Source organism: Cetorhinus maximus, chromosome 17 (assembly GCF_964194155.1).
Source record: "Cetorhinus maximus chromosome 17, sCetMax3.hap1.1, whole genome shotgun sequence".
NCBI lineage: Eukaryota > Metazoa > Chordata > Chondrichthyes > Lamniformes > Cetorhinidae > Cetorhinus > Cetorhinus maximus.
This window is the reverse complement of record NC_135895.1, coordinates 44,615,086-44,642,310: the sequence shown is the minus strand read 5'-3', so window position 1 is coordinate 44,642,310 and position 27,225 is coordinate 44,615,086. Positions and strand designations below refer to the sequence as shown.

Sequence of the window (27,225 nt, the reverse complement as noted above, 5' to 3'; positions counted from 1 at the left end):
CAGAGACATCATGGACCCTGGCACCAGGGAGGCAACATACCATCCTGGTGTCTCTTTCACAACCACAGAAGCGCCTATCTGAGCCCCTGACTATAGAGTCCCCTATAACAATTGCTCTTCTGTGCTTTGACCCTGGCATGTTTGCTTGCGGGCTCCCAAGGAGGTCACTTGTTCAAAGACACTCAGTGCCTGATTGAGAGACCCGGCATCAGAAAGCAGGGGGTGGGAAATTGAGGTTGGGGAGGGGGGGGAGGGCGGGGGGCGCTAAAAACCACCCCCTTGCCTGTGCCACTGATTCCCTTCCCGTCATCACCACTGATTGGCCAGCAGCTCTTGACGGGTAGTACTTACGCCCCCTCTGGTTTCCTTGATCCCAGGGAAAGGCCCACTGTTGACTTGTTAAGTGCCTGATTGGCACTTATTACGGCGAACCTTTCCCAAAGGACCGGACACGACACAGGAGTCTCGCAGTCTCTCTAGCTGGCAGCTGAGGCTCCCAGTGATGCCACAGATTCCACCCTTGTTAGCAAAATTGAAAATCTGTATTAAGTTTTTAAAAAACAGCAAAATGACTGACGTTTGTAATTCAGGTGTAAAAAGTACTCACCTAACACAAAACTCATGAATGTGTGATAACACAGAAGCAGCATGGTACAAAGCAGAGCCCGAAAGTTTTCAGTGGATGCTCCTTCCTGTAGTTGTTCCAAACCATATTCCTAAAGACAAAGAATCTCATCAGTAGAGGAGATTACATTCTCAGTGCATTGCTGTTTTGTTAAAATGCTAAAAAAGCATTACTTAAAATGGTTTCTCTAATGCAATATTTCCTTCATATTTAACAGGATTTATTGGTCATCATTCCAATAATATTGAATTGAACAGCGACTACACTTCAAATGCAATTCATTGGTTGTTAAAGGTGGTATTAAAATGTGAGTCAATCTTGCTTTTTGAACGAGCCATCATTAGTTGTCCAACACAATTATATATTGATGATCCTAATCTGAGCAGCTTTTACAATGCTTTTTCATCATTTATCATGTCTGCATTTAATATTGTAATATGTGAGTGTGAGAGAAAATTCATTAAATCTGCCCATTAATTAGAGTGTCAGGGTTACAATAATCCCAACATCCACGTTTAAGTCCTTCACTATTACTCTCGAAATGAGCTGGCTGATGAAAAATTCATGAGAGAGCTGTTAATATAAAAGTTTTGAATTTAACTACTCGACAGATCAGGCAGTTAACGGTCATACTGAATTCTGGAACCTCGTTGTAATGTTTATCAATAAGAAGCCAAATATCTTTATTTCGCTCTCCCTTCAATTGAAATCCATCTTTTTTGGATATATTTATTTGCCTTACCTTAAAGATCAGGATGCTCGCACTGAGGGAGAAATTGCACTAATGGTTGGAGCCTCACTAAACTGAAGTCTCAGCTGGACCTCCGCATCTCATTGGACCACCCCGTACCCATGTTCATCTATCATCAGAGTGGAGGCCTGCAGAACTCTGAGGATTGTAGTCAACTCCACCCCATCTTGATCCATTTGGATCAAAGCCCCCCGCCAAAAAAATCCATTTGATTGACAGGTCCCTTCCTTCCAAACTTCCTCCACAGCTCCAGTATTCAGAGAATTATAGAGCTGCCCAAGTCATGAAGCAAACAGATGCTTGGAAAATATTTACTTGAGCCCAGGCCCCAGTAGGGCATGGGCCCTGGTGTTTTGCATCTTGTGCACCCCACTCTCCCAGGCCCTGCTCAACAAGTGTCGTTAACAAGTTAACCATCAAATGCCACAAGGACAACCCACCAGTGAACCCTGGTTAATTTAATTTGTAAACTGTGATAGATATTCAACTTTCCCATAATACATGGTGATTGAACAATGAGTCCTTAGAATTCACAGGACAAAATGTTTGAAAAATGTTTAAAGAATTAAATCTCACAGAGACATACATATAAGAGACGTTAGCAAATCATTAAATGGAGAAGCAGCTGACTACAAGCAAATAAACTGAATTGACACTGATCTTGTGGCTTTCATTAAATTATTTTTAGCTGAGAAAAGCAGTTTCTTGGGTCATATAATAGTCCTATTTCAATTCATATATATGTGTCAAAATGCATATCAATTCTAAATTCACCCTTGCATAACCAGCATGGAATAACTATTGTTACCTGGGAATGTACAAGAGAAACTTATGTGCTTTGTCCTAAAGTTCAGAGTGACTGGCAGTTGTATTGTGATAGTATAAATGATTACTCAATCTCACATCATTTTTTCTGCCCTGATAATCAAAACTATGAAAAGAACAGCTGATCAAATGTTTTGTATGCCATGATCACTTACATTTTTCAGTTTATAAATCATGGACAAAAATGTTACATCCTCTGGCACAAGTTGTCAGAATTGGAGGATTATACAGTGACGATCAATGGGTGAATCAGATTTCTAACCACCAAATTCATGCACCAGCAGCCTTGGTTCAGCAAGTGAAAGGCAGTATTATTGTGTTGTTGAAAAGAAAATGTTTTGAAGTATATGGTGAGATTTGAAAGAGATAGGCAAGTAGGATTGATCGCAAACAAAAATGGGGATAGGGTTGTTGCACCATGTGGCCTATAACTGTGTCTAGGAATTCTTATGTTTCTAAGTTTATATTTGAACTTGTACACATGGAAGGGTCAAATTTCTAGCTGAGAACGAATCCCACTGACAAGAGAAGTACTTTGCCAAGCTTCATTGCTGGTATACTGTAATGGCTCCTGTGATTCATAGAATGTTGAACATAAATATTGAAGTCTGGACTACATATCAGAAACTTTGTGGTGATGATCCGATCATAAACTTGCAGAGAGCTAGTGGTTTGACACATCTCTGAATATGCAAACATTGATTTGGACCAGCCATTGTTATTCAATCTACTGATGTATACTGCATTGGACAGTACTGAGCCCAAAAGCAAAACATGAATTTTCTCGGCATTCTGCCAAAGAGAGCTACAATATTCAACTGCTGGACAAGTTATATGTACTGAACAGGGAAAAGCAATGTTACCCTGGAAAGTGAAAAAATGATTCCACCATTGAGATTTCAACTTTTGTGTAATTATATTTACCTTGTTTCCAGAAAATCCAACAAATTCTAAAAGTCGGAGAATCCTTGTCGGCAACAGGGATATAGTCTAAGAAAATTAAGGAAAGGAGAAAGCAAAAATATTTAGGAACTTTTCTGTTGAATTGATATTCAGTTTTCACCAAAAAAAAGGAAAGAATTAGGATGCAATCAAAGACTGATAAAAATCTCTACATATATGTTCCAATTTTGCAAGTTTGGTATAAACAGGGCTTTGCTGGCCCATGGTGCATGCTGAGAAGATGGAAAACTCTAAATTTTGCAACAGGAATCCTTCTCCCTAATTTTAATTGACAACTAACATAAGAAAAACTTGCCCAGAGATTTTGCCTTTTAGCATAATTGATCGAGATGCAGAAAGATCATCAACCTGATACGTTAATTCTGTTTCTCTCTCTACAGATGTTGCCAGACCTGCTGAGTACTTCCAGAATTTTCTGTTTTTATTTCAGATATCCAGCATTCACAGTATTTTGGTTTTGAACGAGATTTTTTGTTTAAGGTTTAATAGGGAATATCTATTAACATTAGAATTTTCTGCACTAAAAAAAGCGAATTCTTGTTTCCTTAAAAATTATTTCAAAGAAAAAAAATATTTATTGCAACAAACTTATTAGGAATTTGTTCTTTCAATCAAACTGATTTAATTACTTTATTTTGTTCAGTGACGTGGTCTCATCGGATTTCAATTTAGTAAAGAATCCCTTCATGCTTCAGACTGACTTGAAGTGACCATTGTTGTGAGTTTACAACTCAACAAAACCTCTGATCTCAGCCAGATCTGATTGGAATTTAGGCACCTCTACAGGCTGCTGAGAAAAAATTCTGCAAAATAGTAGGATGAAATTGGTTTTCAGCTGTATCACAAAACAATCACTCATATAGTGTACAATGGGTTGCCCATTCACTATGAGTCAATTTTGCAATACTTGGCAAAGACCAATTTCACCCCAGCCCACCTCTAGGTTGATCTTTCATTTCTCAGTTGTCACCTACAGTCGCACCACTAACAAAAGATGCAGGTTGTCTGCTCTTCAGTAGAGAATAATTCATAACATGGCGACAGTGGGAGCAGAGCTAAAACAACGATGTAATCTGCTTGAGGTGGAGGAGGGGGTGAAGGGAAATAAATTAATAGTAATAAAGCATATGTTTTTACTCACTAGGTTAAAAGCTCCAATTCCGAGTTGAACACCTCCTTCAAAATGGCTGTAGTTCTCTCCTTTTTTGTATTTGGATGACTGCACAATATTAAGAAGTTCCCTTTCAGAAATAAAACAAAGTGATTAGAGCATAGAGTTGAAGAAAATAACAACTTAATTTTTTTTAAAACAGAAAATAATGCAATAATCAAGTACTCTCCATTGTTAATTGCTTACCCTTAAAATTTATATCTGATCTTATGTTTTCCAGATTTAATGTTGTAATTATTTGCATTGATAACGCTCATCACTGGAGATCCACCAACATTCATTTTAAGGATCTAGTATTGGGTGCACATTTTAGAATGATGTAGCCTGGAGATTCCCTTCATCAAGCCCTCTCGACAGAACAGAGGATGTTTGCTTGTTTAATAGAGGCTATTACATTTCAGGATTAGGAAGATTTCATATTCATGTTGCTGAGAAATTAAAGCCAGAACAAAAGGTTTCCAGAAACTCACAAGATATCTGGCATGTTTATTAAACCTATAACTAGAATATTAGGTAAAGAAATGAGCAGAGTTGCATTTACTCAATACAATTTAAATTTGAGACAATGGAGGGGATTGTTAACAGATTTTACAGTGGCTTGAGCTGATCATTTTGGATTGTTTTTTATATTAGTTTTTCAGCAGAGATCTTTCTTGAAAGTGATCGACAAACTTTACAAGCCCAAGTGCCCAGTTTACCAATCCAGCTTAATAATACGGTGAATGGGAAGGTGGGGATGTGGGTTTTATTCCCCGCTGGGCCGCTGTGGGATAAACTAACTGAAGACCAATCAATTCCCCACAAGAGAGGGAGAAAGGATATGTCGGCACCAGGCTGCTATTATCGCATGAATCTTGGTGACCAGGCCAGCATTATTTGAGGCAGGGGAGCAGTATTCCTTATTTGGGGATGCCTGGGCTGTCATCACTCCAGCACACCCTCCATACAAGCTGCATAAAATAGAAATTTGCAGGACCCCACTGAAGGGCCCTTTAAATGTGAATAGTTACATAGGAATTGGAGGAGGTCATTCGGTTCCTCAACCACCATCTCCCCCACCCCCGGTCATTTAATACCATGGCTGATCTGTAGCTCAACTCCATTTAACTCCCTTAGCTTGATCCTTAACAAAAATCTACTGATCTCAGTCTTGAATTGACCTGGCATCCACAGCCTTTTAGGGAGAAAATTCCAGATTTCTGTGACTCTTTGTGAGAAAATGGGCTTCCTGATTGCACTCCTAAATGACCTGGGTCTAACTTGAAGCTGTTATCCCTCATTCTTGATTCCCATCCCCTTGTACTTGATTCAAAGTAAATATCTCAAAAGATGATCTGAAACAGGGCAGGAACTATAATTGTAATAACCAATCAGGCAGCCACCTTCCCCTTTAATCAGTTCTATTAGTTATTCTTACAATGTGACAAAGCATAAAAACCACACCAACAATTATCAACCACCAAATACCAGAGTCCAGCCCAACTTACTTATATGTCTGGTAACTGTTTCTTATTTTGATGCTGCCTTTGATAAAGCTAATCATGTTCTCATCCTGTAATGAAAATGTTAATTGAAGTGAATTTGAAGTATTGTACTTGATATGGTTGTCAAGAAAGATTACATTGGCTTCTCAACCTGGAAAGCAAAAATGACTTTTATTTTGAATAGTGGATGATGTTGTGCATTGAGGTAAGAACAGTCAGTAGGAGTATTAGAAACTTCAAGAAGGATATTTCCATCAATACATATTATAGAGCTTACTGATAATATAAAATCACAAGACCAGGTGGTGTATGTCTGGTGTTGCTCTTGGCAAGCACCCTGCACTCTTCATTGAACCAGGGTTGATCTCCTGGCTTGATGATAATGGTAGAGTGCTGGATATGCCAGGCCATGAGGTTCCAGGTTGCATTTGAGTACAATTCTGCTGCTGCTGATGGCCCACAGCGCCTCATGGATGCCTAGTCTTGAGTTGCTAGATCTGTTCAAAATCTATCCCATTTAGCATGGTGGTAGTGTCACACAACACGATGGAGGTTATCCTCAATGTGAACATGGGGCTTCGTCTCCACAAGGACTGTGCGGTGGTCACTCCTAGCGATACTGTCTTGGACAGATGCAACTGCAGCAGGCAGATTGATGAGGATGAGGTCAAGTATGTTTTTCCCTCACCACCTGCCGCAGACCCAGTCTAGCAGCTATGTAATTTAGGACCTGGCCAGCTCGATCAGTAGTGGTGTTACCGAGCCACTCTTGTGATGGACATTGAAGTCCCCCGACCCAGAGTACATTCTGCGCCCCTGAAACCCTCAGTGCTTCCTCCAAGTGATGTTCAACATGAAGAAGCAGTAATTCAACAGCTGTGGGAGGGAGATACGTGGTAATCAGCAGGAGGTTTCCTTGCCCACGTTTGACCTGATATCATGTGACTTCATGAGGACCGGAGTCGATGTTGAGGACTCCCAGGGCAACTCCCTGCCGCCTGTATACCACTACGCCGCCACCTCTGCTGGGTCTTTTCTTCCGGTGGGACAGGATGGCCCAGGGATGGTGATGGTGGTGTTTGGGACATTATCAATAAGGTATGATTCCGTGAGGATGATTATGTCAGGCTGTTGCTTGACAAGACTGTGAGACAGCTCTCCCAATTTTGGCACTAGCCCCCAGATGTTAGTAAGGAGGACTTTGCAGGATCGACAGGGCTGAGATCAGTTGTCATTTCTGGTGTCTAGGTCAATGCCAGGCAGTCTGTCTGGTTTCATTCCTTTTTTGTGACTTTGTAGCAGTTTGATACAGCTGAATGGCTTGCTAGACCATTTCAGAGCCAACCACATTGCTCAGGGTCTGGAGTCACATATAGACCAGACCAGGTAAGGGCAGCAGATTTCCTTCCCTAAAGGGAATTAATGAACCAGATGAGTTTTTACAACAATTAACAATTTTTATGAATTTAAATTCTACCATCTGCCATGGCAGGATTCAAGCCCGGGTCCCCAGAGCATTACCCTGGGTCTCTGGATTACTAGTCCCACAACAATACCACTACACCATCGCCTCCGCTACATATCAGCTGCTGTATTGACAGTACAAATAATTGATTTATTTTAGCGTCTAATTTCAGGATAGCAAAATTTTCACTTAAGAAAGATTTGGGAATGGCATATTGGGATATGGTTCTAGATAAAATAACTATGATACTGAGCAAAGTGTTTAAACGATTTCAGTCAAAATTAAACAGAAAATGCTGGAAATACTCAGCAGCATCTGCAGAGAGAGAAACAGTTAACGTTTCAGATCAATGACCTTTTGTAAGAATTGGAAAAAGTTTGAGATGAAACATGTTTTAAGCAAGTAGAGAAACAGGGAAAGGGTGGGAGGAGAACAAAAGAAAAGGTCTGTTACAGGGTGGAAGCAGGAAAGATTAAATGATAAAAGGCACAATGGCGTAAAACAAAAGGAGCTGGTAATGGGATAAGTCAACAAAGAAAAGATGGGCCTATAGTCTTAAATTGATGCTGAAGGACAAGAAAGCCACATATGTTCTGAATGGGAAAAGGAAGAGCTTAAGAGAAGGTGAAGCCTCAGCAGTTAACTAGAGTGTCTAGAGAATATGACCCCTCAAAAATGTATTTCCGTACACGTAAGATTCAACAGCTGGATGTGTGGCAGGAATTTTTTTTCAGTTGTCTTTGAAGACAGGGAATCAAAGAATCAAGGAATCAAGGATTGGCCCTTTGAATGGTTTCTCGCATTGCTTTCCCTGACAAAGGTGATGCTACAGGACAGGATGTTTAGCAAAAGTTTTTTTCAATGGAAGCAACAGTAACCCCCCAAAAAAGATTTTAGCAAAGATTAAAACTGATCATGCTGCAGGGCAAAGTACCATTCATCCTAAATTGTTTAAGGAGCTTGGGGAATTTACATTTGAGCTCATTGCTTCCTGAGAACTAAGCGTTCTCCTTTTATTGCAGAAAGGGAAAAGAAATTGGACCATGGCAGCAGGGAAACTGTTGGAAAACATTTTGCATAAAGTGATAAGTCATCACTTGGAAAATGTGATAGAATCACAGAATCATAGAATGATTACAGTATGATGATTAGTGATACCAAACATTTAGGAAGCACAGATCCTGCCACACTAACATTGGTTTCCACACATGATGAAAGATATTAAGGCTCTGAAGAATGTGCAGAGGCAAGCAATCAAATTGATGCCAAATTTAGAGCCCTTGAGTATGAGAATAGGCTATGGGGGTTAGGGTTATCTATTTGACAGAAATGCAGGCTTATATGTGACTGAGATTTCATAAAACAATGTAAGGTTGGATGCAGTTTATTTACAAGGTTATTTGCAATGGATAGGGATGTAAGGGCTGAAGGTCATGTTATAGAATTCATAGGCAAAGAGCTTAGATTCTAGGAAGTATTTCTTTTTACAATGTGTTTTCCAGAAGAAACAAGCTGTGTAACAAATATGTTATTGCTATGGATTTTTAAAAGGGAACCTGACAAGTTTCTAAAAAAGGAGGGGATTGACAATTCTAGGAGTTTAAATGGTTAGTTAGTTCATACTGTGTTGCACCACGGGCATCTGCCTCCCCCTGGAGCTGGCTTGTTTGCCTTCGAGGGCAGGGAAGGAATTTCTCAGTTTTTCTTGAATTGTTGCTGTTTCTTGCAACCTTTCTTTTTGTTTTGCTACAGGATGCATGATCAGCATGCAAGATTATGCAGTTTACTGGACCAGGCAAGTTTGATGGCCCCAGGTTATTTCTCCTGATTCTTCATTTTGTATATTCAATGGTGTTTTAACTGAGGAATAGATACAGTTTAAAAGTGAATTTAATTCCAGGGAATGATTGTGCAAAGAAAACAAAACTACTTCAACTGAAATCATCATTTCAGCAATCATACACAATTTAATATGAATTGATTTGCAAGCATTAGCTACAACTTTTCATTCCCCTTCCCCAGACCAAAATACTGTTACCTGTAAGAAAGTGAGAGCAGCCCTCTGTAACAAACACTCAGCGTAGCAGACTTCAGCATGCATCTCCTCTGTGTGCAAATCAAACATTGCAGATAAGCTTTTGTTACTTAAATACTGCAACAAAACACCACTCATATTTTTTTGAAGAACGGTCAATACTTAATATGAGACATGTTAACATACTCAGAAGTTAATCAAGGTTTATTTAACAAATTCCAATGAAACAAACTTAAATATTAAAGAAATGATATTCACTGACTCTTCTGCTGTAATTCATTTAAACCATTTGTACATATGAACCAAAATAATTCAAAGCAAAAAGTTACTTTTTTCATCATATTTCTCTCTCTCCAGGTACCATGCCCTGAAAGGGTGCTGGCAACCATGGATTTCTATGTTTGGTCCATGGTAATGCTGGGAAGATACTGCAGTGGTTTGCCACTGCCTTCTGTAGATGGCTGACCAGGAAACTCTCCCACTCTTACCGCCTGCCATCGGCATAGTGGAAGTATTTATAGGTTGATAATGAATGTGTTTGTTCACGTTATGAACAGACTTCCGTGGCCATCAGTCCTGGGGTGGGATTCGAACCCAGCGCTTCTGGCTCAGAGATAGGGGCACTACCCACTGCGTCACAAGACCTTCCCATCATCCTTACCTGGAAAATATTTTTACTTGTGTAGGAATGACTTGGTGGGTAAGGGGTTAAGGTTGAGTATTGCTGAAAAGGTATTGTCAAAACTTTCGTCTTGCACTCTTCAGGACAGATGCAAGAATGCCAAATTTCAAAGAGAACAACAATTTATACTGCATGATCAAAGGGTGTCGATAGGTTGGCAAGTCGACTCTGATTGGTTGAGGCATTGCCATGGAGAATGCACCAGGGAACTATTGACCCCCACAGTTTAGTTTAATTCAAAAAAGGCCTTTTCGCCTGTAGAGCATAGATCCCTGAGTATGAATAAGTGTAGCTTCTAGCAAGCGTGAGTGAGCCACATTGAGAGCCCAATTGATAATCTTAAATTGGTTGTTAGTGTAATTCTTAGCACACTTGGGATTATTCAGCAATTGCTGTCCAATCACAGAATCTCATCTCACATTTGACATTTTGTTCTGAGTTTTGCAAGCACATTCTGGTTGAGTAGTCAGTACTCTGCCTATTGTGAATAGCCAAAGGGACGTGCAGTTTGATATGATCCACCAACCATTGGGATGTACGGCCTACATATCTGGCATCACACCAGCACTGAAATTCATATATCACATTACAGATGTATTTGGTAGGCAGACATGTTTTTAGCTTAATAGCAGCATTTGGTCAGTGGAAACTCATGTTGCTACTGCATAGTAGCAGTGTAAAATAGCTAGCTTCACCTGTTGCTCAAATTTTTGAGATAGTTTATCCTTCAAGAGTAATTTGAGGTAGACTGGGCACTTTTCAGGCCCAAATGTGATGCTTAGGCCCAATAGTGAGTATGCACAATACATAGCAAGCAATGATCTGATTGGGTAGCCATTATCCCACAGGATAGTTTTGATGCACTCTATTTCAGCATCAAGCTTGCACGGTGAGCAAATAACTCAGTCCCTAATTACAACATTGCCAATAAGCATGGGGGGGCTGTGGAAATCGCATATTGACCAGTAATGGGAGGCTTCTGCAACATTTTCCTTACATAACTTAAAACGCCCCGTCCCAGGTCAAATTCATGTTTGAAATGAAGCCCTCTAATGAGCTCCCTTTCCTTGATGTGCTAGTTGAGAAATCCACTCATGGATTCTCTACTACTGTCTATCGCAAGCCTACCATCACTGGTATTGCTGAAACGGAAAGGAAAAATCTACAAAGCAGTTCTGAGAGTGGCTTTGTTAGATAGTGCAGAAACTTAAGCAACATCAAGAAGAGAGGAAAAACAACTGGATATCAATGAGATGCAGATGCTGAGATGGATGTGTGGAGTTATGAGAAAAGACAAAATCAGGAACCAGCACATCAGGGGGTCAATGAAGATTGAGAGAGCATCGAAGAAAGTAGCCAGGAAGCAATTCAAATGGTATGATTATCTGTTGCGGAGAGAGAGAGGAAATGTGGTGAGGAAAGTAATGGAGATTGGACTGCCAGGAAGTGGATGGGGAATGCCTAAGACCAGGTAGAAAGATGCTGTGGCAAGAGGCTTAAATACAGCACGACTGAAGGAGGAATAGGTAACTGACAGGAGGAGGTGGAGAAGGGTGATGAACCAGCATTGTGTGGCGACCCCAAGTAAAATGGAAGAAGCCAAAAAGAAGGCAGCTCAGTGAACCATTGGATCAAAATGAACATGAATTGTTTGCTCTTTTAACAAGAGAAACTTAAATGCTCCCTGATAGCTTCAGAAGTTTAGAGTAGACATCGCACCCTATGTATAACAGTTATACTTGGAATAGGGAAAAGCTAGGTGACCTGGAAGAGCAGAGGGATTTGGGGTTCAGGTTCAAAAGTCAATAAAAGCAGCACCTAAAGTGGCTAAGGCCATATGAAAACTAATAGCCTGCAGCACTCACCATCAAAGCTCTCACATTAATAACAGCTATGTTTTATGTGAGACAATGATGGCAGGTTTGAGGGAAAGGAAAACATTACAAAAAACTGCTGCAAGACAGCAGTTGAAATAATTTGTGTACCCTTTTTAAAAGTGGCATGAAAGAAAGAAGTTTTAGGAACTAGTGAGGATAAAACCATAAATTACAATACGCTATACTAACCTTCCGTAAACTGTTCTGCAGCATGTTTATTCATCAGGCTGTTGATTGAGTCTGCAACAGTGGTCTTCTTCCTAAATCTAACAGTAAGAGAGAATAACGAACCCATATTACTAGCCTGTGGATATGACAATGAAGGTGAGCTTACAAGTCCCCTTCACTCTCTAATTATACTGAAGGTTTGTGTTGGGATACAGTTCTATGGGCTTGGCTAAAACGTTAAGCACTAAAAGCAAAATGAGTATATCTGTACCTGTATTTGACACATTGCAATACTAAGTTATATGTTTTCTTAAATTACTGATGCTTAATATTTTGGTCTGATTTCTGCCACGCTGCCTCAAGTCTGAGCAACATAACTCCTTCAACGTAACTCCTTTAACCTTACATCTTGATGGTTCTGATACACTCACAAATGAATTGATTATAGGTTCATTGAGTCATCTTTTTGCAATTTAATAGGTAAACACTAAGAGTTTGGGCTGTCATTTGTCATATGCCACTGATAGGTCTTTAAAATGCTAAATTAATTCTAGTGTAGACTATGGGTCAAACTGAAAAAAGATCGAGGCATAGAATAGATTTCATAATTAGAGTACATGCTGAGTTATAAAAGTGTTCTTCTTTATTCTGGTACAACAGCAGTGCAGTCCAACACTGAAAGATTTTTTAAAAATCTTCTGCCAGGAAAGTAATTTTAAGTCATACAAAGTAATTATTGCGGGAAGAACAAGTTTAGGGGATAAACATTGAATTGCACCATTATCCGAGCACAGGGATCACCATTCGCAAACTGTCCACACCAGTTCCAGTGGAGGTAGGCTGCATGCAAATTTGATGCGACTACCTTATTTCCATGATTGTAGCATTGGACCAAGCAACTGGCTTGCTGCTGGCTGCCTCTGCTCAGATGGCACATTGTATTCTTAAAGGCACTCTGTCCCTCCAAAAGCGGCAATGAATTACAGGAGGCTGCTGCTGAATACGATTGCTGTGATTCTAAAGAAAGAGTACCAAGGCAGAGAGAGGGTTCCAGTGACAGAGACAGTAGAGGTGTGACAGAAGAAGCAACGCCGTGCTTCCGCAGGGAGCCAGGAGGCCCTCAAGGATAATCCACAGAAGAAATTGGGAACTGGTGGATAGGGAGGTCAATTCCTGGTGTCTGGACGCAAGGACTAGCAGCAGTGCCGCAAGACATCTAATAAGCTCCCCCAGTGGTCAAGGCTAATGAATGTATCTTCACATGCCATTTGCTACCTTTTATGTCTTGGGTAAATGAGTTTGTTGGCCAACCGAACTCTAACTGCAAGCCTTCCTATGTTCTCCTCAATTGCTGCTTGCAATAAATAATGAGGAGAGACTGATGTAAGAATAAACAGTGATAGTTTATTGAGACATAGGGCAGAGTACCATATTATATGCGCTCACTCAGAAACCTCCAGAACTAGACTTACAGTTCCCAGTTGCCAGCACTGTATAGTGATTCGTCACATGATCAGTACACTTGCATTCTCTTAAAGGGACAGGGTACCTCACTTTACCACACTATCCATCAAACTCCACGCAGTTTCGCATGCTGTTCAATGCACAACACCCCATCACTCATCCAGCACAAGTACCTGGCACTTAGGACTCACGCTTAATTTCCAGATACTCTATCTCACCTTCACACATCTACCAATACTGACAGCCTCACACCTACTTCTCATTGCCGCCACATACCTCCATGGCACACACATCCCCCAAACAAAGTGTCATTCATCCCTCAGTCTTGCAGGATAAGGTGGTCCATAACATTAGGGAGCAGATTAAAACCTGGACCTCCTGAGCCCTATAGAGGAGATGGTCCTCCACATCATGGGGCCAGCTGCAACAAAGCCCATGGCATTTTGCATCACTGAGAACATTGAGGATTATGGTATGTTCCTGCCTTAGGTCCCTTCTCAACTCCCAGTTCACCCTCATCCTGTTTTCTGGAATGATGAGCAAGCTGCTGATGGTGTAACCATGGACAACTTACTGTCCACCCCACCCCATTCCCTCACCCAACTTTCCTCTTTCTGATTTTCTGCTCTTAAACACCTAAGAAATGCCACCTGCCCAGCCACAGCATATCCCAGAGGAAGACAGAGCAACACCACAGCACTGATAAAGAGGCCCCTTCACTTGACCTGGCACTCATAACCACCAGCTCAAATTTTGACACTACACTAATTTGATCTAGAAATTTATACCATACTCCAAGAACAGGAGTATCCAAGGACAGAGTTGAGATCAGTGCATGGTGAATGGCATGCAGTCAGAGCCAGGGTTAATAGTTTATGCCCTGGCTCACTATAGGGCGAGGTCACAGATGAGTTCTACTACAAGGGATTTAGATGATGACAATGAGGGTAGCATACAGGAGAACGCTTATGAGGTTGCACATAAAGATGCTGAGTGCATTGCCTGGCCTGCCAAGCAGCCTCTCGTCATTATCAAGAAGCATAGAGGAGTCTGGCTCCAAGTTGATAGAGGATATCATGCAGAGTATGCCCTCTCCATAGCCTCTGCTCCATTTCCTTGTCATGCTGCCTACCCAGAGGCACTGACATTGCAGCACCCATACCTGTTACAGCCTTTGTATAGGCAGGTCACTTTCTCCTCTGCCCTCCCTATGAGAATGCAATAACACTTCCTGCTTAATCCAAGAACTCACCACATCACCTCCAAAAACACTGCAAAATACTTTCATACATGTTGACATAGGAGAAGTTCTTAAAAATTACCTTACCTGTAAGTTGTGTGCTAGGCCCTTTAAATAACGCTATCCTTGGGGCTTTCTTACAGCTTAACACTTAATCTTTGTTGGCTGATGTGCAAATTCATTGAATGGACTAAAATGGTCCAAATTTAGTAAATGAGCATCACATCAGCCAGTAGGATTGTGAGGCATCAGGACACAGCCAGCTCAGTTGCTTGCTGTACACACAGGATACGCCAGCATGAGCATTCTGAGAATGATGTGCCATGAGGGCCACTCCGGAAGTGCAGCGCGCACCCCCAGGGGAGCATTTGGTTTCTGTAGCTCCACAAGAGCTTGCAGCGCTACTGATCCGAACATCATGCCCTATATCTTATTTGCAGATTAACAATGAAAAGGTTGGTATTCAACTGTAATAAACGTATTGCTTCCTCCCTGAACTGTGTTAAATACAATGGGGTTACAGTTTCACAGGGTTTCTTCTGCCCCTTCACTATAACTTCAGAAACCTAGGGAAAAAGGTGTAAATTCACCATCACCCCTTGTCCCTATTTCTTGATCAGTCAGCCAGCTGATCAATCACTGCACTATGAAACACTTTCATGATATTTAAAACATTTGCAATAAAATACCGTTTTTAGCAATGCAACCTGGAGCAGGAAGTTTATATTATCACTTTCATTTTCTCCTTTCCTCCTCTTTCCCATCTCCTCCTGTTCCATCTAGCTATATTCATATTTAAATTTCCTAAATCTCATAATAATCCCTGGTATGCAATCTGTTCCCTAATAAGCTGGAGGAATCAGGGATAAAAGAGATTGCGCCTCCTGATGCACTGGGTAAGATAGGACCCAAATGCAGACACTACCTTCCACAATGCCACTGCTCAATCACGTTTCTGTATGTTTACTTAATATAAACATTTCAAATATTTCTTTCTCCATTGATCTTTTTTGGTGAATACTACATTTGATGCTTGCACTATGTTAGTTTTAGGACTCCCAAACTGAGCTCATAAATTGAATGGAAGTTTACCATATATAACAGGTGGTTGGGATGAATGTCTGTGTAGTTGGTATTCAGTTCTACTTACTGTATTCAGACATTTAGAAGCCCAAATATCAATGAGGCATTCTATTCCCCTATGTAAGCAATTACAAAAAGCCATAGTTTCATAGGAAAAATTGCTATATTACATAAACTATTTTATTTATCTCCATTTGTGAAAAAGGTTAATGCTCATTATTGTAAGTCTCCTACACAATGAGTTCTTAAAAGCCTTCAGAATTCGGGAGGTTAAATAAAGCAATATTCATCAGTAATTTACTCAGTGCTTTGCCTGCTCCACCACTGTGTCTTTGATGGATGTTGTGAGTGCAGAGCAGGGGAAGCCTCCAGGAAATTCCTGGTGACAGTTTTCACTAGTTGGCAAATCAGTGACCAGAGAACAGAAACTGAGAATTATCAGAAGATGCAGTGGAGTCTGGAAGACATGATTACATACAGACAGCCATTAGAACATGGATGGTTCGCCCCAAGTGGCTGTTGAGGCAGAGACTATAAAACATCATTTAAAAGGAAATCAGTCATATTTGACAAAGGAGTAATATAAAAACGATGGGTGAAAGACCAGGGAAATAGGATTTGAGTATACAGCTCCAGCTGGAGAGTAAATCCAGCATCTAACTCTCATAGCAACTTCACCCAGAGAAAACACCAGCTCCCCTCTGTGCCCTTGCTCCCAAAGCTGAAGCCTTGGTGTACACTGCATCTATAATAAAACTGGAAATTGTATCATAATGCAATTTTGCATATTCTATAAAACACATTTTGCCAGTTCAGACCTACAAACGTACATTTCATATAATTTTCATAAAAAGCAGACTTTAAAAAGTTATCCTTTGCTATATTTAACTTTATTATGCTGCATAAATTGATATGTGAATCCTATATGTCTACTTGGAGTCAAAACTATTAGATGTTGCTGAGTAGCAATTGTTCAATTGCATTGTTACTGAACTTTACAATTTTACTTTCTTCCACATATTTCTACATTAAAAAAACTTGCTTTTGGCAGATTGTTTGGGCTTCTTTCATTGTGTTCCCAGCATTAATAATATCCTCAGGTTCAAAGGTCATCATAGCTTGCATTTCCAATATTGTAGCATAAGTCAGAGAATGGTACATGCTGTCTTTAGCTCTGCAAAATAATAGTGAAAAAAAACAAGGAAATGGATACAGTAAATATTAATTTTTTAATCAATAAATTGCAGCTCATTTCTGTTAATTCAATGTCATTTACGCTAGAAGAAAAAAAACTGAATTATGCAGTAGCTTGAATTAAGCAATGTAATTAACATGACATAGAACATTTTGCCAGAGAAAAAAACTGATTTGACATAATTCTAATTGAGAAATTCTAAATTAGTAGAAGACTATTTAATACTAAAAATAATTACTTTATAAAAAAGGTGCAATAATCATTTCTACAAGTAACCATGGGCTTACAAAGTTTGTCTGCCTAAAGGTGCCAATAAAGATCTTTTATTACAGAATTTAAATAAATCCAGAACCATAAAATTAATGGGATCACCTGTCCAGCTCTCCAAAAAACCTTGATTTAATATTCCGTTTACTGCTGTGTGTATATCAGAGCTGTACACAGGATTATGTACAGGAGTCATCATGCTTCCCCATATCTGAAGAATTGGCTACATATTTATATAGAGTCACATGAAGATTTCTGCTTCATTATATGGTTTAAATTTTATTCCTTGTACATGCCTGGTAAAGGTTTCTTCTATTTGGTTGAGCCACTGATATGCATAGCACAAAACCATAAACAGATATTGATAATATCCCCTTATAATCCCATAGAATTGTACAAAGAAACCAAACAATTTACATAATAGATTGGAGAAGTTGGGACTGTTCTCCTTGAACAGAAGGCTGAGGTGTCAGCTGTGGCTCAGTTCATAGCACCCTCGCCTTTGAATCAGAGGGTTGTGGGTTCATGTCCCACTCCCTGAAAAACCAAGAACTGTGATTGTACTCGAAAGAGTTGCAATCTGTGACTGTTGATAACTCGAAAGAGTTTGAACAGAAGGCTTGGAGGAGATTTGATAGGGGTATTCAAAATCATGAAGGGTTTAGATAGATTAGATAGGGAGAAATTATTTTCATTAGTGGAAGAATCGAGAACCAGAGGGCACAGATTTAAGGTAATTGGCAAAAGAAGCAATGGCAACATGAGGAAAACTTTTTTCACACAATGAGTGGTTAGGATCTAGAACGTCCTGCCTCGGAGCGTGGTGGAGGCAGGATCAATTGAGGCATTCAAGAGGGAATTGGATTATTATCTGTAAAGAACATGCAGGGCTATAGGGAGAAGACAGGAGATTGTCTCTAGGTGAATTGCTCCTTTAGAGAGCCAGCACAGACATGATAGGTCAAAAGGCCTTCCTCTGTGCTGTAAGAATTCTGTGATTCTATGAAAAGGAAACATAGCATTCAGCCCCCAGTACTAAGCCAGTGCATCAGTACAACTGACTACGCCTATGGTTAGTCATCAATATTTCAGTCAAACATTTATTGAAATTGATGCATTTCTCTTAGTCAGTCTTGAGTACAACTATTGCATGTAGTGGAGAAGTCTGAAGTCTATTTAAAGAATATGAGAAATAGCAATTAACTGCAAGATATAGTTTATAAATCACACTCTGGAAGCACATCTGATCAGTCTGATTTCATAGTTGGTAAAGAAAAGGGCTTTAACCCATGACTTACAAAGGGCTGACATCTATATAGCACCATTCATATACTTGAGGCACCTCAAACAATTAACAACTGGTATGGCAGCCAATTTGCAAACAGTAACATCCCACAAAGAGCAATGAGGGGAACAACCAGCAAATTTAGTTTGTCGGAAGGATGAATATTGACCATGAGAACTCCCTGTTCTCCTTCAAATAATGTCATGAGATCTTTTACATCCATGTATTTAGGGTCTCAGACTCCAACAGATAAGTTTTTATAATCAGTTTCTTTGCAGATCTTTCGACAAAAGATGGACAAATGCTTCTCAGAAGGGCTGTGGTATCCTTAATCCCTACTGGAGTCAGCCTTTCTCTGAATTATGTTGACATCCTACCTACAAAGCCACATCTCACTTCTATATTTGTTGCAGCTAAGTGAAAGCTGCAATTAACACAGTCACTGTTGAGAAGTCTGTGCAGTGGAGACACATCACTCAGACAATGAAGTGCAAGTTCCACAGCACAGCAACAAATGCAATGCTGATGGTCACTTTATTACTTTAATTACTTTAATAAGTAATGAGTCTTAATTCGACCATGACTGGATTAGGTAATTGATAAATAGCCTGATGATACATAGAAATACATAGAAAAGTGTACAACACAAACACAGGCCATTTGGCACAACTAGTCCTTGCTGGTGTTTCTGCACTACATGAGTCTCATTCCACCCCTCTTCATCTAGCCCTATCAGCATAACTTTATATACCTTTCTCCCTCATGTCTTTATCTAGCTTTCCTTAAATGCATGTTAATCATTTCTAGTACATGCATGCTTGGCGGCTGTTCACCAAACACACTTGTCAGTTGATTTGACTGATTTTTTTCCGGTTATACTTCCTGTGAAGCTGAAAGAATAGAAGCCATTGTTCAATGTACAATTGAGAGTTATTTTAAAGAAGTTCATTCATGGGATGTGGGCACTGATGGCAAGACAAGCATTTGTCGCCCATCCGTAATTACTCTTGAGAAGGTGGATGTGCAGCCGCGTTCTTGAGCCTCTGCAGTCCATTTGGTGTAGGTACACCCACAGTGCTGTTAAGGAGGGAGTTCCAGCATTTGGACCCAGCAACAATGAAGAACAATAATAAAGGGGAGAATTTTCTCCCTGTTGGCCGGGAGCGGGTGCAGGTGGGTGCACAACCGGTCACCACCCGCGATCGGCTGCGCACAGCCATTTTATGTGGGTGGGCCAATTAAGGCCTGCCCAGCGTGATGCGCACCCAGAAGCATTGAGTGCTCCCGGTGCAGGCGAGGGGAGTAGGCCGAGTTGGGGCCTGAGAAATCTCCCTGAGGCACAGGAAAAAAAATTTAGGACATGTCCCCTCATGTGAAAGTGTCACATGAGCTGGGACATGTCTATGAATTTTAATGAAAATCTTTATTTCACTTATAAATCATTCATGAAACCTCATCCCGACCGTTGGACGGGCAGCTATGTTATGTGGTTTAATTAGTTTTTAAAATGGCCTTAATAGGCTTTTGACGGTTCGGCAGGTGCACAGCCGACGTCGGTGCATGCCTGCCGAACTGAAAATCTTGACGTCGGGCGCGTCATTTTACGCATCGGCGAGTGGGCCCCGCCCCCGCTCACCAAGCTGAAGATTCTGGCCAAAGTTCTAAATCAGGATAGTGTGTAATTTGGAGGGGAGCCTGCAGGTAGTGGTGTTCCCATGCTGGCTGGCCTTGTCCTTCTCAGTGGTAGAGTTCATGGATTTGGAAGGTGCTAATTAAGAAATCTTGGTGAGTTGGTGCAGAATAGTGCATTGCAGCGGTGGTGTGATGGAGGTGGAGGGAGTGAAGGGTTAAGGTGGCTGAGGGTGATGAAGCACATTAGCTGCAGAAAATCTATAAGCTGTAGAAAAAACACTCAATTATTGTCACAAAGTCTAGTTTGAGACTCCAAGTGTAATAATGAGATTTTTAAAATAACAAATTTATGGGGCAAAAAGTTGAATATTAAAAAAGACAGTTTAAAATCACTTACTCCTTTCTTCTCATTTTAGATTTTTAATCTCTTTGGAATATTTTGTTATTAGTTTGAGAAGGAAGAGGACAATCTATAGCAGCTTACAGGTATGTTTGAACGTTTCTCCCCTGTCACTGTAGAGTGGGGGCAGTTTGCAGCTTTTCTATCTGAAATCGTTGGGGTAATGGTACCCCATGCTCATGACCTTAACAGTCTAATATGAAGATGAATTGTCCTGCGAGAAAGAAGGTTGCTAGAATGGGATTTTATTTAAAAATTGTTCAAAGGCTATAAATGTGGAAGGACTTTGACTCACCTATCTGCACAAATATTGTCTAAATTAATGCATATGAACTTCTGAGAGGAAACTACTCCAAGGAATGACAAATGGTAGACCATCTGACAACACAGTTTTCTTGCAAACATAGAATTTAGCATAAGCTGTTTAAATGCCATCTTCACTGTTCTTGCATCTTTGAGGAGCAACATGTAATTAGTATGGTTACATTTCACAAAGAGAAATTTTTCATACCTGGCACGTTGAGCACAGTGGTGACTCAAAAGAACTCCACAATCTGCTACCCAATAACAGAATGAGTATGGTGACAAGACTGCTAATTTTAATTCAGGACTAGAGTGTGGCGTGTGTCGTTGGGGAAGATGAGGGTGTGGAAACATCCCATACCGGCATGAACCTTGGGCCAATTTAACTCTTCTCTATGTTTTAATTGAAGCTCCTCCCTGAACCCAGCAGGAGTCACGTCCTGACTGACAAGCAAGAAAGGGACTGCAAGTAGCAATAGGCCACGCGGGGGATTCGGTGGAATGGTCCCTGACAGTCAGTCAAGGGTCTGTGGCGCTCTGGAAGCAATAGCGGTCAGGAAGTGGGGATAAACTTATGGCATCGGGGGTCTGCAGTTTCCTCATGTGATCCGGAGGAATGCACATATTTGTAAGAAACCAAACTCAAATTAATATTTTACATGTAAGAATATAAGCCTACGCCAAAACTGAAACAGCCCCAGTCAAAGTCACAGACAACATCATGTGTGACTGTGACCATACTACACTTTAATTTTCTTCATCCTTCTCAACTTCTCTGCAGCCTTTGACATAGTCAACCATGCCAGCTTCTTCTAATGCCTCTCCTCTGTTGTCCAGATGAGTGGGACTGTCCTTTCCTGCTTCAGAGATGAAATAGTTCAAAGTCATTTTACAGTGAAGGGTTATAATTCGTATCAGAAGAATGTGACTCAGTGTAAGGTCCACGCGTATGGTCAAGTCCTGGTTGGAGCTCAATTTAAACAAGCTGACACATGTCATGATGCCTCAAACTAACAATATTTTGGACAATTAAATTAATCCTTTTGAAACTGGTCTTTAGAAATCGAAGAGCAATCAGCCTAAAATCTATTCTTCAAAACATGCAGATAGCAGCTTGGGCTTTCTCCAACAACTTGTCCCTGTATGAATAGTTTGTTTACAGTTTTCATAAGCAGACAGCATCTCTTATGAACTGAGCTCTGCATGTTTTATTCTCTGGTGTACTATGTTAGTCCAGTCTGAGTTCAGCAATCGTTCCCTGTACTGATGAATTGGAGATCACTCTGGCTTCCTTCTACATTAGATGTCAGCCTGAAAGGTACAAACACTTTTCACAGAATAAACTATGAACCTGGTTTACTGTACTTGTAACAATATTTCACAGAAACAAACATATAAGCAAAATTCTATACAGAACAAGTTGTGAGTTATGATAAAAAACCAGAAAACACTGGAAACAATCAGCAGGTCTGACAGTATTGGCGGAGTTGGAGGCAAAGTTAACTTTTCAAGATGAAGACCTTTCATTAAGATTTGATGACAGGTAGGTATATTGTATTGGCAAACTAAAATATCTTTCCCAATCACTGTCATGTATTAAGACAAGATGAAGATATTCAGAGAGAGTAGGCAAGAATCTAAGGCCCTCGATCTACTGTTTACTCAGATATTGGGCCATAAGTTCTCAAGAAAGGTCAATGACTGAAATAATACCTGTTTCTCTCCAAAAATGTTGCCCGACCTGTTGGGCATTTCCAGCATTTTCTTTTTATATTTCAGATTTCCAGCATCTGCAGCATTTTGCCTTCATAATTTGCAATATTGTATATACAACTTGGATTTCTTATTTTTCCAAGAATTTTGAAGAAGAAACAGTGACAACAGCAGACTTGTTTAAACAGTCTCTATGCTAATATGTAAGCAGCTGTTGCAGAATTTCATACATACCAAATGCTCAAAGGAATAATAAATGGAACCAAATGAATGGCCACCAAACCTCGCATGTATACACTGGATTCCTTTGTTAAAGAAGAATCTCTTTGAAGATGGTCTTTGGCAAAGACAAAATCTTAATTATCCAACATCTGAGTAAACAGTAGATTGACGGCCTTGGATTCTTGTCTACTCTCTCCGATTGTCCTACATTTTCACCAGGTTGTCTTAACAAATGACAGCTTTTAGATTGCCAATACAATATTCATCACATCTTAAACTGGATTCAAGTAAAGCATTAGCTATGATGGGGTACAAAAATTGGCATTGCCTTTTAAAGAGAGCTCACTAATTACTGTATTCAGGATAATATGTTTGGGCCTATCAAAGTAGGAACAACCAGGCTGCCAAATGTTGCATAATGTAACACTCTACTTGCCGAAGCGAGCCTTTATTTTAACAATTCATGAACAAACAACCCGATAGGGTGGTAGCCGAAACATCTCAACTCACCATATTGAACTTTGCAAATGAGCATTTCAAGATTACTATTCAAAATTATGTGAAACTAAGAAGGAAAGATGCTAGTTTTCAAAATACCATTATCAAAACTTGTGTTCAGAGGATAGATGGGCCTTTTCATCTTTGCTTAAGTGTTACAAATGATGGGCAGAATTGTCCCAGATTTGCACATCATTTTACCCGCCAACCACGATGGCGAGTTTTCATGCCCTATCGTCCAAAACCCACCACATTATTTATGCAGTCCTAGGAAACACACCATTTCCATGGCAGGCGGGCTCTCATTTACCCAACTGCAATCACCCTGCCGCTTCATCATACCAGGCGCCATATTTAAAGTCCAACCGCAAGCACACATCTCAGTGCTTCCAAACCACCACTGCTGCACAGAAGACTTGGCCCTGAATCTGAGGAAGACTGCAGCCCCCAGGTTCAGCGACATGTCCCTCGTGCACCTTTTGGATGCCGTGGAGGCCTGCTGGGGTGCCCTCTAATCCCGCTTTGGTTGCAAGATGGGCAGCAACAGCACTAACCCGGCCTGGGTGGCAGCGGCAGGGTGGTCAGTGCCAACACCCTGCAAAAGAGGACAGCCATCCAATGCTGCAAGAGGATGAATGATCTCTTCCGTTCTGCCAGGGTAAGTCACTCTTCTCATCACTCTCAACTCTCACACACTCAAACCGATCACACATCTACAGAGTCCTCATTCACTGTCAGTTCAAGGGACATCACCAATCACTCTCTCACACTCACCGTCATTGTCCTCATCCCGTCCATGGGACCGCTCATCACCCACACAGGCCAGGCATACTTATCATCTGGCCTGGCAGGCATCCTGCTTACACATCTCTATCTGTGCAGGACAAGCTGGCACACAAGAGGGAGAAGTTGCAGGCCAGTGGCAGAATGCCCGATATCAAGGTCCTCATGGACTTTGAAAACAGAGCCATCCAGCTGGCCGGCAAGGATCTGGACCAGTTCTGTGCTGGCAGTGAGGTCGTTGGTGCTCTACCAAGTGAGGATCCAGCAGTGCAACATCCATCAGACAACCATGCCATGAGTGATGTGTCCTGTTTCACAGGCCACTGCCATACGCTAATTATCTCCCCTTGCTTTCACAGGCACATCTGCCAAACAACCGATAAAGTCCACGACCCTGGGCCTCGAAGCAAGCCCCAAAGAAACCTCTGAAGAGGAATCTGGAGGCACCCTCCTTGAAGTCCCATCACAGCGCTCATCCACACCCTCCACCAGTGCAGAGACACACACCTTGGTGGGACATAGCTTTAGAATAGCCCCGGGATCGCAATCTAGTGAGCACATTGCACCATCCGATCCACAGCAGGTGAAGGCAGAGGCTTCCCAGGTTTCTGGCACTCGGAGGACTGCTGGAGGCCAGAACTTTGCTGAGTCCAAGTCAGATGACGAGTCATGTCACAGTTGCTGGAGCTGCAAAGGCAGGCTCAGGAACATCAGGAAGGGATGTCCACTGCTCTCCTCAGATTGCAAGGCACGATGGAAGAGTCCGTCCGCCTTCACTCTGAGGTGATAGCGCCAGTATGCTAATGCACCGAGGTCAACACTGGTAGGATGGTGGCCGCCATGGAGACCAGTGCTGCTGCACATGCTCAACTCCATCGCTGATGCCATAGTTGGCTTCCAACAGTGTGTATGTGAGAGGGGTGCTGGGCAGCTCGATCTCACTCCAGCTACCCCTTCTCCTCAAGGAGTCAGCCCGGGGCCTCTGGGCACCCATAGGGAGGAGGGTCAGCAGGTCCCATCCATCTAGGTAACTCCAAGAGTGTCTGGCCCATCCGACTCTCCTCCTGTGACCTCAGCAGCTCCAGCTCCACAGGCCGAGGAGGGTGCCACTGCCACACACCAGGACCCCAAAAGCAGGCCGGGGCCATCCAAGTCTCGGCCCTCCAGAGGATGCCTGCCAAGGTCATCACAGACAGAGCGTTGCAGTCAGCAGGCTGCCTCCACCTTGGCTATGGATATCCAGGGAGCACCAAGATGTAACAGCAGGGTTAGGAAAGTTAAGGAGAATTAGTTGCACAGCCTGGGAACGGGCATCAATCTCTTGCACATTCTGTTCACTATTGTCAATAAACTCCCAAGAATGTCTCCCTGTCTATGACTCCTTGTTCTGATGAGCAGTGCTCTTGTCACTCAGATGTGAAAGCTTTCTGCACAAGATAAAGACAGGTGTCTCAGTCCAGGGCCTCTTCCCTGTGCTTTGTGCAGCCTTCAGGCCCAAGTGATGGTCCGGCCTCACACACCCTGGACACATTACTGATGCCTACACCTCAGCGGTGCTTGTCATTGCTGCCAGAATGTAGTGGGCAGGCCCCACAGAGTTCTCTCATTCTCTCGGTGTGCTCTCAGCACCTTTAAGGTGGGGACGCCCCCCGCATCTCTTCAGCACCTGTGATGAGCTCAAGTTTACAGATAGTAGAATGTGGAAGACCGGCCAGGAGTACACTGGAATAGTCAAGTCTAGAGGTAATGAAGGCATGACTGAGGATTTCAGTAGCAGGTGAGCTGAGACAGGGGTGAAGTCAGGTTAAGTTATGGGGGTAGAAATAGACTGTTTTAGTGATGGCATGAATATGAGGTTGGAAGCTATCTCAGGGTCAAATGAGACACCAAGATTGCAATAGACTGGCTTAATCTCAGACTGTTGCCAGGAAGAGGAATGGAGTCAGTAGCTAGGGAACAGGATTTGGAGCGGGGACTGAAAACATTGGCTTCATTCTTCCCAACATTTAATTGGAGGAAATTTCTGCTCACCCAGTACTGGATGTTGGATAAAAGTCTGATAATTTAGTGACAGTGGAGGAGTTGAGAGAGGCAGTGGTGAGATAGAGTTGGGTGTCATCAGTGAGCATGTGAAAATTAATGCTGTGCTTTTGGATGATGTCGCCAAGGGGCAGCTCGTAATAGGATGGGGCCAAGATAGGAAACAAGAGGTAATGGTGTGGGAGAAGGAAAAGAACCCACTGCAAGTAATTTTTTTAATTCTTTCACGGCATGTGGGTGTCACTGGCTGGGCCAGCATTTTTATTGCCCATCACTAATTGCCCTTGAGAAGGTGGCTATGATTCTCTGGCTACAATTAAACAGGATAAGAATGAAACCATGTGAGAGCAGTCTCACTGAGCTGGATGACAATGGAGGAGGAAAGTGTGGTCAACTGTGTCAAAGGCTGCAGGTAGGTCAAGAAGGATGAGGAAGGAAAGTTTACCTTTGTCACAGACACACGTGATGTCACTCATGACTTTGATAAGAGCTGTTTCAGTTCTGTGGCAGGGACAGAAACCTGATCGGAGGGATTCAAACAAGGCATTCCAGAAATTATGGAAACAGGTTTGGGTAGCAAGCAACATGTTCAACATTCAAGGACTTAGAGGAAAAGGAGGTTGGAGATGGGACAGTAGTTTGCAAAGATGGTGGCATCAATGATTGGTATTTTGAAGAGAGGGGTAATGATGGTAAATTTAAAGAAAAGGGGGACAGTGCCTGAAGAGAGAAAATCACTGCAGTCTCTGTGATAATTCTCACAGTGCTGTTAGGTAGGGAGTTCCAGGGTTTCGATTCACCAACAAAGGTATGGTGATCCATTTCCAAGTCAGGATAGTGTGTGATGTGGAGGGGAACCAGCAGGTGATGGTGTTACCATGTGCCCTGCTGTCCTTGTCCTTCTAGGTAGTAAAGGTCACCCCTTTGGAGGGTGCTATTGAAGGAGCCTTGGTAAGTTGCTGCAGTGCATCATATAGATGGTACACACTGCTGCCACTGTGCATCAGGGATCTAGTACACAATGTCTGTGGTGGTGGATGGGGTGCAGATCAAG

The 27,225-nt window shown here is 41.7% G+C and overlaps 1 protein-coding gene across 6 annotated transcripts in view; it reads right to left on the bottom strand.

Moving 5' to 3' along the window:
• Positions 1-27,225, bottom strand: part of ttc39a (tetratricopeptide repeat domain 39A) — a 97,795-nt gene that overhangs the window by 36,623 nt on the left and 33,947 nt on the right. For all 6 annotated transcript variants that reach the window (XM_078561130.1, XM_078561135.1, XM_078561131.1 and 3 more), the window contains 7 exons: positions 16,876-17,007; positions 12,068-12,144; positions 9,323-9,390; positions 5,823-5,887; positions 4,306-4,405; positions 3,126-3,191; positions 608-716 (listed from right to left, as the gene is read on the bottom strand). In XM_078561130.1, coding sequence (XP_078417256.1) covers positions 608-716; positions 3,126-3,191; positions 4,306-4,405; positions 5,823-5,887; positions 9,323-9,390; positions 12,068-12,144; positions 16,876-17,007 — 617 coding nt within the window. The remainder of the gene's footprint in view (positions 1-607; positions 717-3,125; positions 3,192-4,305; positions 4,406-5,822; positions 5,888-9,322; positions 9,391-12,067; positions 12,145-16,875; positions 17,008-27,225) is intronic.